This window comes from Enhydra lutris, unplaced genomic scaffold, assembly GCF_002288905.1.
Source record: "Enhydra lutris kenyoni isolate GAN:26980312 unplaced genomic scaffold, ASM228890v2 scaffoldscaffold78, whole genome shotgun sequence".
Taxonomy (NCBI): domain Eukaryota; kingdom Metazoa; phylum Chordata; class Mammalia; order Carnivora; family Mustelidae; genus Enhydra; species Enhydra lutris.
This window is the reverse complement of record NW_019154162.1, coordinates 4,226,170-4,240,527: the sequence shown is the minus strand read 5'-3', so window position 1 is coordinate 4,240,527 and position 14,358 is coordinate 4,226,170. Positions and strand designations below refer to the sequence as shown.

General features: G+C 37.1%; 1 protein-coding gene across 4 annotated transcripts in view; it reads left to right on the top strand.

Annotated features, from left to right (window-relative positions):
- Positions 1–14,358, top strand: part of LOC111160874 (WD repeat domain 33) — a 123,418-nt gene that overhangs the window by 87,636 nt on the left and 21,424 nt on the right. For all 4 annotated transcript variants that reach the window (XM_022524262.1, XM_022524263.1, XM_022524261.1 and 1 more), the window contains exons 8-13: positions 10,768–10,894; positions 12,092–12,246; positions 12,337–12,415; positions 12,867–12,977; positions 13,332–13,426; positions 13,620–13,706. In XM_022524262.1, coding sequence (XP_022379970.1) covers positions 10,768–10,894; positions 12,092–12,246; positions 12,337–12,415; positions 12,867–12,977; positions 13,332–13,426; positions 13,620–13,706 — 654 coding nt within the window. The remainder of the gene's footprint in view (positions 1–10,767; positions 10,895–12,091; positions 12,247–12,336; positions 12,416–12,866; positions 12,978–13,331; positions 13,427–13,619; positions 13,707–14,358) is intronic.

The window sequence follows — 14,358 nt, the reverse complement described above, 5'->3', positions numbered from 1 at the left end:
AAATTCTTGAGTGGGCTAATCTATTGAATACTGAAATGTCTGGCTGTGGACCATGGCAACAAATATCCTTTGCCTTAAACTGATCTGTTACATTTTATGTTTCTGTGGCTGGAAGTAGACCGAATTTGTTGTTAATGTTTGACACATTTTCTTGAATAACAGTTCTTCAACTGTTAATGTACAAGATGGTACTTGAAATCTTTGTTTGCTTTTTTCTTCCTGTATTAGAAAATCTTGGTGCTTTTTGTAAGTTATGTATAAAAGAAATTTTTCTTAAGGTTTGTTCGTATACTGGTCTGATCCAGGAAAAATAAAATGGGAAAATGGACACCATTTTTGACCTTCAAATAAAACTATATATTGGTTTTCAGACTGTTCACCGAGCCTCGGGGTCATATGCATTGTCTTAAGGCAGGACGTTTTACCTCTGTGGGATGATAGGTCCCTTAGGATCTCGTGAGAATGTGGAGGAGAGATGAGGTTCTTGAAAAATACACAGAGGGACACAGTTTTTACATACAATATCGCAGAAACCAGGGAACCTCTTCCTCTGAAGGAAGAGTCCAAAAACAGACCTCTTTCCCTTGCTGGCTTGTAACTCTCACTGCACCTTATGGTTCTGAGATAGGAAATGATAAACAGGAAGCCTCCACTTTCTACAAAAACACATCTGGAACTGTTCACCAAATATCTAAAGACTAAAACATCGGCCCTGTTTTTAGAATTTTAGGGTTTATTAAGGAGTCTCTGCACTTTATTTCTAGGATCTCCCTTAAAACACACACACACACACACACGTATCAAGCAGGTTTTGTTTTCATTAGTTAGGAAAAATTGTTTTGCATTCTGTACCTTGCTATTTTAGGCATAGTTGTGTAAAATTTTTATTTATTTTTTAGTTTTTAAAAAAATACTTTGAGAGTGAGTGAGCACCAGTGAATGGAGGAGCAGAGGATGAGGGAGAAACAGACTCTCTGCTGAGCCGGGAGCCTGATGCAGGGCTCCATCCCGGGACCCTGGGATCATGACCTGAGCTGAAGGCAGACCCTTTTACTTGACTGAGCCACCCAGGCGCCCAGTGTAACATTTTTTAGAAGAGATTTTTCTGTTTTTTTTTTTTTTTTTTTTTTTTTTAAAGATTGTATTTACTCATCTGACAGAGAGATCACAAGTAGGCAGAGAGTCAGGCAGAGAGAGAAGGGGAAGCAGGCTCCCCGCTGAGCAGAGAGCCCAATGCGGGCCTGATCCCAGGACACTGAGGTCATGACCCGAGCCAAAGACAGTGGCTCAATCCACTGAGCCACCCAGGCGCCCCCTGCACTAGTTGTTTTGTTAGCTTAATTCAGTCTTTATTCTGAAAATTTTTATTCCAGGTATTAACTTTCTTAAAAGTTATTGTACCTGGACTATATGATTCTACAAATATTTCCCCAGTGTTCAGTCTTCATTTTGTTTGGTGATCACATATTTTAGAGATCAAGCATCCAAAATAGGAGCCCAATGAAGGTTGCTGTTATGCACACTTATTTTGAATTAATGAGCCAGTGAAAGAGCACATAAATGAGCATGTGAAGGAATGATCAAGTGGAATAAGTAAAATCATTTTCTTCCCATTTGGTATAAATTCTAATGTACAATTAATTGGTTTTTTTTTGCAGTTGATTATTCTGACGTAGTAAGTTAAACAACCCTCAGACAGTCAGATACAGTCCACAAACCAATGCCACCAGCCTCCGAGAGATGCTAATTCTGTTACTATTCATTTAGCTAGGACCAAAGAGAGTGTTAGCTAGCTAAGAAATATGCAAAATTCACTCTCTCCAAAGCTTAATACCTGAAAGTAACCCCATATGGTGAGATTAATTTATAATTTCTTTGGGTGGGGTTGGGGCATGGTTGCCACATTCCTTTCTTCTTTTTTTCTCCTCACATTCCTTTATTTTTAACAAGACCCTGCTCTTCAGAATCAGTCTAATTACTTCTTAGAAAGGTAAAAGAAGTAATTCTTTTTTTTTTTTTTGGTCAATACCATTCAGCTTTATTTATTTATATTTATTTATTTATTTTTATTATTATTTTTAATTAACATATAATGTATTATTAGCCCCAGGGATACAGGTCTTTGAATCGCCAGGTTTACACACTTCACAGCACTCACCATAGCACATACCCTCCCCAATGTCCATAACCCAACCACCCTCTCCCTACCCGCCCCCCGCCCCCGCAACCGTCAGTTTGTTTTGTGATTAAGAGTCTAAAAGAAGTAATTCTTATTTATGTATTTATTTTTAAATTTTACCCCTAAATTCTTTTCTTATGTAGTTCTGAGACTTGGAAAGGTGTACAGAAGTTTGTCTACTACAACCTCCTCAGTTACATTTGATTAATAAATGAAACAAAAGGAACTACAGTTGACCCTTTCACAACAGGGATTTAGGAGTGCTGATCCCTCCACTGCAGTCTAAAATCCTCGTATAATTTTTGATTCCCTAAAAACTTAACTACTGATAACCTACTGTTGACCAGAAAGCCTTACTGATAATATAAATAGTTGATTAACACATATTTTGTGTATGTATTATGTGCTGTTTTTACAATAAAGTAAGCTACAGAAAAAAATGTTAGCAAGAAAATAAGAAATAGAAAACCATTTATAGTACTATATGGTATATCAAAAAATATTTGCATGTAAGTGACCCTGCACTGTTCCAACCCCTGTTCAAGGGTCAACTGTATTTTGCCACTTAATTTGGATGTTATATTTAGTGAGGTGAAGGGAAGATAGGAATAGGAAGAAAATTCGGGGCACCTCTGGGCATTGGCTTAGCCCTTTTAGGCCTCAGTTTTCTCTTAGATAACAATTTCAGGGCTGGATACCTGGATACCTTTGCAGGTCTTACCTAGTTCTAGTAGCAATTGAAGATACTTTTTTGTTGTTGTTCATTATGTAGCAGAGTAAAAATAATACAACCACGAGAGTGTAAGTAGAAACTTCCTTTAGAATGGCTAATTTTAGTTTAAATCAGTGTTGTCCAGTAGGACTTTTTCTGATGATGGAACTATTCTAGATCTGTGTTATCCAGTATACTAGGTAGTAGTCAACATGTGGCCTTAGAGCACTTGAAATAATGCTATAGAGAGTGAATGAGGAACCTAAATTTTAACTTGGATTAAGACAAATTTAGGTAGCTAAGTTACTGTATTCAACAGTGCAGGTGAGATTCTTAAGTATTTGTAAATATTTAAAGGGAATTCCACACATAGATTTATTATGACACTCTTGATCTTTATGTAATGATTTGCACTTGGAATCTCTTAATTTTAGAAATTGGCAGTTGAACCTCCAACTTTCAATATTTAAATCTTTGTTCTGGCATATCCTCCCTTTCTAATTTATGCAGTCAAGTATGGATAGGTACTATGACCTTTCCCAGGGATCCTGGAGTCTTGGTAGTAGCAATGCGTCTGTATTGCTAGCTTTTTAAAGCTGTTATCCTACCAAGAGTTTATGTGTTTGCCACAGTCTCCCTGTAGACTCCTGTCAGTTCCCTGCAAGGCTACACCTTATCCTGCGTTAGGCTTTGTAGTATCTGGAGAGGGTTGGATGTTGAGAATTTTATCTTTATATTGTCTTATGGGCTTGATTCTGAAATGTTTTAATTAAGGGCCACTTTACAAAATGTTGGGTCTTCCATTGACAAGCAGTTTTTAGTCTTAAAATCTTGAGCTATCAGCAAGATGTTGTTAGTACTAAAATATCTAGGTCACTGGGCCAAAAATTTACTTGAATAAATTTTGTAGTAAGTCTGTGTTAATTGCTTCAGTATTGCAAACACTAATTACATTCTTGAAATTTCCATGTTTGGGGGTCACAAAGAATTTTGAATGGTTCTATTCTGAACTTCTGGACCTTTGAAATGATAAAAATTAGTATAGAGACATTCTTTTGGGTTAATGGTTAAATTGATAAGCTATGTGTTTGGGTCTCCAAACAATTATTCTGTGAGAGAATAATTTGTGTAAAATTAAGTTTTTATATATGGCACTCAGCTCACAAAACCCATAATATTCTTGAAACTTCATTTAGTGATACTGAGTCTGAGAACTGTCTGAAAAAGTGCATCCCCACTGAGGCTTTGAAACACATCTTTCTGGGACCACAAGTACTGGTTCTGTATTGGCAAACAAGGACACTAATTAGTATCAGTCATTCTTGAGGTTTGAAATGAGAGAAACCAAAGGCAGTTGCCATTAATTAAAGTAATAAAAGAATGTGTTAAAAACTTTACGCAGTCCAAGAGTAAATGCTTTCTTATTCTCATAGCATTTTTTTCTCCCTAAAAAACTATTACCAGCTTAACTTTCCTTTTTTACAAATTGGATTAAATTACACCTTGCTTTTCTGTTTGTACTTTTATTTTAAAGATTTTATTTATTCATCAGATAGAGATCACAAGTAGGCAGAGAGGCAGGCAGAGAGAGGGAGAAGCAGGCTCGCCACTGAGCAGAGAGCCTGATGCGGGGCTCAATCCCAGGACCCTGAGGTCATGACCAGAGCCAAAGGCAGAGGCTTTAACCCACTGAGCTACCCAGGCGCCCCTGTTTGTACTTTTTAAAAGGCTTATTGAGGTATAAGTTACATGTGGTAACATTCAGCCTTTTCTTAGTTATACAGTTCAATGAACTTTGACAAATACATATACTGTAATAAAGATATGTAACATTTCAGTCCCTTCAAAAAGTTTTCTCTGCTTCATTTTTGTAACCACCACCATAATCAGGATATAGAACATTTCCATCACCCCCCAAAAGTTCCCTCTTCCTGCCTCAGTTTTAACAGCTATGTAGTATTCAGTTATATGGATTTACTTTAATATTCTTAAATAACCCCTCATTGGCTCAGGTCATGATCCCAGGTCCTGGGTTCAAGCCCCACATCGGGCTTTCTGCTCAGCAGGGAGCCTGCTTCCTCCTCTCTCTGCCTGCCTCTCTGCCTACTTGTGATTTCTCTCTGTCAAATAAATAAATAAAAATCTTAAAAAAAAAAAAAAAACAAAAAACCCCTTATTGATTTTTAGGTGTTTCCAGTCTTCGAATTCAAGCAAGGTGAAACAAACTATCTTTGTAAAATTTTGGTGTGATTTTACAGCTACAGACATAGGGTAAATTTCTAGCAGAATTAAGAGTTGTAACATTTTTTTTTTTTTTAAAGATTTTATTTATTTATTTGACAGAGAGAGATCACAAGCAGGCAGAGAGGCAGGCAGAGAGAGAGAGGAGGAAGCAGTCTCCCTGCCGAGCAGAGAGCCCGACGCGGGGCTCGATCCCAGGACCCTGAGATCATGACCTGAGCTGAAGGCAGCGGCTTAACCCACTGAGCCACCCAGGCGCCCCAAGAGTTGTAACGTTTTGATAGATATGGCCAGATGGCCTCCCTCCAAAATTGTACTAATTTACTTTCCAACCAGTTGTGGATGACATTGTCTGTTCCTCTCTTATTATCACTGTGTCACCAAATTTAATTTTTGCTACTTTGATGGAGGAAATATTATCTATCAAAGTTCCTTTTTTTCCTCAATTTATTTCTCAATTTAATTTCTTATTTTTTTTCTCATTTTAAAAACATCAGAGTTTATACACACACATAAATCTAACCTGTGTTATTTGTGATGATAAATACAATATAACATTAGAGAAAATGTGAAAACTTCACCTCTGTTTCTGGTATTTCAATATAGTTTTCATTTGCCACTTATTTGCATCTACATTTTTGAACCTATACATTTTTATAATCAGCCCCATGGCATATGCACGGTTTATGCATGTATTAGTTTGTTTGCTGTTTTATTATTTATTTATTTTTAAGATTTTATTTTTAAAATTCATTTATTTTTAAAGATTTATTTACTTATTTTAGAGAGAGAGTATACATGAGCAGTGGGAGGGGCAGAGGGAGAGAGAATCCTGAAGCAGACTCCCTGCTGAGTGTTGAGCCCTGAGCCCAGATGTGGGCTGATCACCCTGAGATCATGACTTCAGCTGAAATCAAGAGTTGGACACTTAACTGACTGAGCCACCCAGGCGCCCCTGAGATTTTATTTTTGAGTAATCTCTACACCCAGCGTGGGGCTTCAACTCAGAACCCTGGGATCAAGAGTCGCATGTCCCATGGACTGAGCCAGCTGGGTACCTCTTGTTTGCTGTTTTTTTTTTTTGTTTTGTTTTGTTTTGTTTTTTTAAAAATTTTATTTATTTATTTGACAAGGAGAGAGAGATCAAAGTAGACAGAGAGGCAGGTAGAGGGAGGTAGGCAGGCTCCCTGCTAAACAGAGAGCCCGATGCAGGACTCGATCCCAGGACCCTGAGATCATGACCTGAGCCAAAGGCAGAGGCTTAACCCACTGAGCCACCCAGGTGCCCCTTGTTTGCTGTTTTAAAATACACTTTAGGGGCGCCTGGGTGGCTCAGTGGGTTAAAGCCTGTGCCTTTGGCTCAGGTCATGATCCCAGGGTCTTGGAATCAGCCCCACATTGGGTTCTCTGCTCAGCAGGGAGCCTGCTTCCTCCTCTCTCTCTGCTTGCCTCTCTGCCTACTTGTGATCTGTCTGCCAAATAAATAAATAAAATCTTAAAAAAAAAATGCACTTTATTTCATGAGCATTTTCTTTTGTTCTAGAATCCTCATTTTAATAGTTTTTTGTTCTTTTTTTGGTCCATAACACAGTTCATTTAATTTATCCCACCTCTGAAATTTGTTTTCATTATTTTGAGCAAAGTTTCAACTGCCATCTTTTAAATATAAAAGTTTAAAAAAATCCTTTAAGTTACTTTCTTAGAATAAATTTCTATTAGTCTCATTGTTCTGGATCTAAATGTGACATGAGAGGGTACAGTTTTATTGTTTGAAATCGTTTTTCTCACTTCATTGGGAATTCAGTAACATTTTTTTTACTAAAGAAGAAAGCAGTTGCAAATCAGTGCAAAGTTGTGCTTCTGTGCCGGGTTAAGCTATTTATTTTTCCTCCTTTTCATTTGAAAAAATATAAAAGTGCTATGTGCTACTTGTAATGATTTCATATCCACTTTACAGAGCAATCAGTCCTTTGCTATTTAGTAAATTAATTTTTTTTCATCGAATTTTTTCCCCCAATGGATCATTCCTGTGTTTCAGTATTTAAAAATTACCAAACAGTATACAGTGAAGTCTTCTTACCCAGTTCCCTCTCTTGGGGACAATTAATGTGATGATTCTTCTGTTTTCTTTCTGTTTTTCATATTTTATGCATATTTGAGCAAATGTATGTGTGTGCTTTGTGTACGTGTGTGTCTCTTTTTAAGCCATAAATGTTAGCATGATGCACATTTTTTTGTACATACTTTCTTAAATAAGTCTTTTATTTGTATTTAATTTTAAAAAAGTAGATGACCCATGCATGTGGTTCAAAAATAAAATAATGTCAAGACTTGAATAGCTGCCCTCCAATCTGTTCCCTGTCTGCTATCTCTCAATGAGTCTTTGTGCATATAGAAGCAAATAGGAAGAGACTTATTTTCTTTTCCTCCTGTAACTCTTAGACTAACATTTCCACATCTAAGGAGGCAGAATAGAATGGGCATTAAGAGCTATGGATTGGGGGCCAGCTCCCTGCATTCAAGGTGTCTGCTCTGCCACATATCAGCTGTGTGATCGTGGGCAAATTGCCTAACCTGTCTGTACTTTGTAATTTTCATATGTAAAGTACTAGTCAGTATACATACTTTGCTTCGAATAGTTCCATACGTGTAAGAAGTATGTGTGCTCACTAGTAGTAACAGTATTTTTATTATTAAGGACAGTAACCAATAAAATAATACCCTAGAATCAGTACCAATTAGTTGGATTTATATTTAGTGATATGTATGGATTTGGGTAAACTCATTTAGCAGAATAGGATAGATGAGATTACTCACTTGCTTAGGTTCTACTTGAATACTTTTTATTTTATTTAAAAATTTTTTTAAAAAGATTTTATTTATTTGACAGAGACATAACACAGCAAGAGAAGGAACACAAGCAGGGGGAGTGGGAGAGGGAAAAGCAGGCTTCCTGTTGTGCAGGGAGCCCAGTGCAGGGCTTGATCCCAGGATCCCGAAATCATGACCTGAGCCAAAGGCAGTGCTTAACAACTGAGCCACCCAGGCGCCCTTATTTAAAAAAAAAATTAAAGGTTTATTTATTTGAGAGATAGAGGGTTAGGGGAGGGGCGGAGGAAGAGTGAGAGAGAAACTTAAGCAGTCTTAAGCATGGAGCCTGACACAGGGCTCCGTCTCATGACCCTGAGATCATGACGTGAGCCGAAACCAAGTGTTGGACACCTAACCTACTGTACCACCCAAGCGCCCCTCAAATACATTTTAGAAAATGTCAGAAAACAATTCAAAGCAGCTCAAATATATTTTTGTTGTTCCTTTTTTTAAATTTTTTTTTAATCTTTTTTTTTTTGCATATAGTTCTTTAAACTAAACACACTTTTATAACAAAAGCATCTCAGAAAAGGTGAGGGTAGAGGTGGCTGCTAAGAGTATGAATTTTTTTCCATAATGCATCACATTTTAAAAGTGTTTCCTCATGTATTTTCCAAATTTGCTTAAGATACACACATATCTATACATAATATTTAATTTTGGGTGATAGTGACCCATAAAGCTTTTTTTAAATTCCCTGGCCATATCTTTTTAGGATCAAATTGTTAATGGCATTAAAAGTTCTTAGGATGCCTGGTTGGCTATGTCAGGAGAGGATATGATTCTTGATCTTGGGCTAGTGAGTTCAAGCCCCACATTGGGTTTTGCGATTACTTAAGTAAATTAAAAAAACAGCAACAACCCTGAAAAAAAAGTTCTTAAGCCAAGCAAGGGACTGGAAGACTGAATTGTATTTCTATTTAATCTTTCCATCCTCGGTTCTTTTTCTTGATAAAATCAAAGCAACACAAAACCTCTTTCCCTTTTTGCACCTTCAGATCCCAGTTATAAAATATATGTTCACTGTAGAAGATATAAAAACAAACAAAAAACCCCAAAAGAAAACTTAAAAACAGAACAGGGAAATAAGAATAACCATATTACCTCTACTCAGCTTAGTATTATTTCTGTTTAACAGTTTGGTGTCTAGACTTCTTGCATTTTTCTCTAGATAGGTGTGCCTGCACACTCATGGTACTGATCTCTCTTTTACAGTGGTGACATCAGGAATGCTGCACACACTGGTGTTTTTCTTTTTTCAATCGTATCATGAATATTTTAATTAACAAATTACTATAGTATCATTTATAACTGGTGCATCATATTCCATTGAGCACATATGCCATACTGAAATATATTTTGTAATATGTTTCCTATTCAAGGGCATTTAAAAATAAACTATCATTGAACATTTGTGTAGGCAGATCTTTTTGGACATCCATTATTTCCTCAGGATAAATTCTGAGGCATGAGGTTCTCAGGTTGTAGGATAATGCATGTTTCTCATGCTTTGGCACACATTGTCAAACTGTTGTCCAGGCAGTTGGTATCTCCCTACATATTTGCCAGCATGGGGTCTTTTCTTAAGTCCATGCCTATTTGAGACACAAATTACTCCCCTTCTGAATTGGTGCAGATTCACTTCCCATTGCCTCTAAAATCATCTCTTCACTCTTCCCTTCTTCCCTCTCTTGCTATTCTTCCATATCCTTCCTCCTTCCCACCTCAGATTTCATAGAAGCTGGATTTGGTCCTGGTTGGAGAGGGACCAGTTTCAAATATTCTTCACCTCACTTTTTACCTGCATTGTAGGGCATTTGCTGTATAAAATCTTTCTGAGCCTTTTTCTGGACAGCACTGATTTTTCAAAAATTAGTTACTAATCTCTTTCAATTGTAGAAGTTCTGATTTTCACTTTTGTCAGTTAATGTGTTCTATTTGTTAAGTGACCCTATGCATTAGCACAGTGATTGAGAGAACTGTTTCTGGAATCCTGTAGATCAGGTTCAGATTCCAGCTCCTGTTCTTGTTGACTAGCTTTAGAAACTAGGACGTCTTAACCCCTGCAGTCCTTCTGTTTCTTTTCTTCACTTGTAAAACAGATAAAATGATAATACCTTCCTCAAGATTTTGTGAGGATTTAAAAAGGTGATGCTTTTAAATATTCCATCATGCCCTAACATATTAGTAAGCACTCCACAGAGTAGCTCTTACCATCATCTCATCTGGTGTGTGTGTGTGTAAATGAAGCAGGAATTGTTTTTCTCCTTTTGCATTTTAGTAAATGGAATTCCATCAGAAAGATAGAATATTTTTCCTACTGCCACATCTAGAAAGCGCTGGCATGTGAACCTGAATTTAGGACTTTTGATCTATAAGGACTACTTCAAAGTGGGAAAACTATAGAGTGAATGACAAGAATTGTGCCTAGTAATTAGGATCATCCAGAAAAACATGACAAGCTTTAAATATGGGGCTTGAGTGACACAGCTTCTAAAAAGCTTTGGCCAGCCAGAAGTAGGCAAGAAGTTGAGCTTATTGCCTGAGAAGAGGAACTGTTCCTGTGCATCTTGACCTCAAAAGAGGTTGCTCTATTCAAAAGTCTTCCCCACACAAAACCAAAAGAGTCTTTTCAAAAAGGTGAAGATGATGGAGTACTAGGATCAAAACGTTTATTAAGTTTGTCTGCTTTGGTTTAAATTAGAATGGAGTGCTGCTTTAAATATATGACTGATTAGGTTTTATTTCTACTTGTTTCCAACAGGGCATGGTGCAGATGTGAAATGTGTAGACTGGCATCCAACAAAAGGGTTAGTTGTTTCAGGAAGTAAAGATAGTCAACAGCCAATCAAGTTCTGGGATCCCAAGACTGGGCAGAGTCTTGCAACACTGTAAGTGATAGGAACCACACCTTGGTCCCTAAACAAAGGGGAACGAGACTGTCTGTACTTTTTAACTTTGAGCCTTCTCTCGTCCTGTGTATTCATGAAAAACTAGGGTACACAACAGATGAACTTGTACCTAGGGTCTTCTTATTAATTAAATATGATTTTTGTTCTTCTGTATGTATCTAAATTTAATTTGGATATCCTTGGGAGTGGGGGCAAGGACAAAGATGAAGAAAAGGTGGTTCTCACTATCCTAGGTTGTGGTCTCTCCTTGTGATACATTTTGGCACTCTATGTAGCTAAGGTGGCACCCACTTACTTACTAGACACAGCCCAGTCTTCTCCATCTTACCACCTCTATTTGTAGAGGAATTTTGAATTCCTCAGTTTCCCCAGTTTTGAATCCGTTCTCATTTTCTGTTTGAGGTGCTTACTTACGATGCAGCCTCATAATAAAGTTTTGTCTTTTTAAAATTACCTATTATTATATTTTATATTACAACATATATTTTATATTATTATATTTTATATTACTATTTTTTATTATTATCTGTCACTATTCATAGTTAAATAAACATATTATTAACATGTGTTTTGATCACACCTCTGCATCCTGGTCCTTCTGACTGGAAAGTGAGCCAAATCCAGAGTGAGCTGGTTGGAGCAAGGCTGCCTTGTTACATAACTCCAGTGGCCACAACCAAATAGGACACATTGTGACTGGTGCTCCTTGGAGATGTGCATTTTGTAGGCCTTGATTTGTAGTGTTTTTAGTTCAAATTAACCCTCAAACTATCCTGTGCTCTTTTTTTAATGCTTGTCTTAATGAGAGGAGTGTCACTGAATTTTGAAAATTTAATGAGCTTTATTGAATATTAATTTATGTGTTCAAGTGCTTCCCCTGCTTCACAGATAAGCTTTTCTATACAGTTGAAGCTCTGCTGCTGTTTTCATTGGTTAATGAAAACTGTACTTAGATAATGGACATTAAGAAGCAATAAAGCTTGTAACATAACAAGACCACATTAAAAGTAAACTTGAAAGAAATAGGTCAGCCACAAAAATAATGTCCAAACCTCTTGCCAGGAGGCCCAACCTCTTGTGTCTTGACCCATGTGCTTTTTAACAAAAATGGCCATTGTATTGATTTATCCTTGTTTTGAATTCTGACAGATTATTTTCTTGGTACTTTGTTTCTAGTCATGCCCATAAAAACACAGTAATGGAAGTGAAATTAAATCTCAATGGCAATTGGCTACTCACTGCATCACGTGACCACCTCTGTAAACTTTTTGATATCCGAAACCTGAAAGAAGAGCTTCAAGTCTTCCGAGGTCATAAGAAAGAAGCCACAGGTCAGTGGTTGTGGCATGCTTCTCATTCTATCACCTGTAGTCTGTTGAGATCCTAACAATTTTGCCTTTGCCCACGTTTTTGTTTCGCAGCTGTGGCCTGGCATCCTGTTCATGAAGGACTTTTTGCCAGTGGAGGGTCCGATGGCTCTTTGTTATTCTGGCATGTGGGGTATGTGATACTTACCATGTAAAGAAGTTGTATATTTTATGAAGAGAGCACGCAAAAGTGTAAAACATAATGTCTTGTCTTTTTCCTGAGTGTTCCTATGTCCTATATCAGAGACTTCCTGCAGTTTTCAATTCTGTAAACTCAGCTTGGAATAGAAAACTTAGCACCTTTATTTTCGGATCTAGAAGTCATCAAGGGAGATTAAAGCAGATTTCTTTGTTTCTGATTGGTGAATTCATTCTCCAACCATTTTTCCCTCTGAAGTACTCCTCAGTAAAAGAATATATTGTTGATGACCAAATGAATACCCCTGAAACACATGGAACTGACCAGATTCAAAGTAACAGGCTTTGGTAGATTTGTGTTACAGCAAAAGAAAATGACCCCCCCCCCCTTTTTTTCCTTTTTGGTAACTTTTGTGAAAAGACTTCTTTCTGTGATGCTATTACAGGGTAGAGAAGGAAGTGGGTGGGATGGAGATGGCCCACGAAGGAATGATCTGGAGTCTGGCTTGGCATCCTCTTGGACATATTCTCTGCTCAGGTTCAAATGACCATACTAGGTAAGCTTTATATAAAAAATAACAAGGACTTACTCTCTTCATGGAGCAGCAGAAAATGAAGATTTATATTTATTGATAGATTAATATATTTGTAGTCCAACTTCCTAGGAACATGTAGTGGTTTATTGATACGTATGTAATAATAAGAAATAGAGTATTGAGTATGACTTTGTTACTTGAATTTTGGTTTGCCTTCATATTTAAAAAATATTTTGACATCTTAAATTTTTAGAAGAAAGTCACTGTAAAACTTTGTTATGTTTACTGGTGGGTTGTTTGGTACTCTTAAGTGCCCAGGAATATACTGAAACTGTCCTCCTCCCCTCACCCCTCCAATCACTTTTATTTTAACAGCAAATTCTGGACCCGAAACCGGCCAGGTGATAAAATGCGAGATCGATATAATCTCAACCTATTGCCTGGAATGTCTGAAGATGGAGTAGAATATGGTAAGATTCACATATTTATCCTTCTTTGAAATCTGATATTCTCTTATTAAAGCATTATGGAAAAGATTATATGAAACTAAATTTAGTTTCATAGTTTACTGATTGATTAAGGTTTCATTTTTATAAAGTGTTCGTTTATTGGGCCACTATGTTTATAAAATCTCTGTGATAATAGATGTATTCCTATTTATAGATGACCTTGAACCTAATAGCCTGGCAGTAATTCCAGGAATGGGAATACCAGAACAACTAAAATTAGCTATGGAACAAGAGCAGATGGGTAAGAGACATTGTACCTATGTGTTTTATTTTTATAAAATTTTGGGGGGCGTCTGGGTGGCTCAATGGGTTAAAGCCTCTGCCTTCGGCTCAGGTCATGATCCCAGGATCCTGGGATTGAGCCCCACATCCGGCTCTCTGCTCTGCAGGGAGCCTGCTTCCTCCTCTCTTTTCTCTCTCTGCCTCTTTGCCTACTTGTGATCTCTGTTTGTCAAATACATAAATAAAATCTTAAAAAAAAAATTTTTTTTTGTAGAGCTGTTAATAACTTTCATGATACTAAATTATTTTAAAAATGCCAAAATAGTTTATGTTGAGACATGTTGATAAAAGTGATATAAACTACATATTTAAAGTCTGTTCTTTAAAAAATGTGGTTTTTTCTTTTTTCTTTTTTTTCTTTTCAGTGTTCCAGAATTCATTGTTTATGCACCACACCCAGTGCTCCATGCAATACGTGCCCTCCTTAATACCTACCACCAGGCTCACCCAACCCCCCACCTCCTCCCCTCCAAAATCCTGTTTGTTTCTCAGAGTCCACAATCTCTCATGGTTCATCTTCCTTCCAGTTTCCCCCAACTCACTTCTCTCCATCTCCGCATGTCCTCCATGTTATTCCTTATGCTCCACAAATAAGTGAGACCGTATGATAA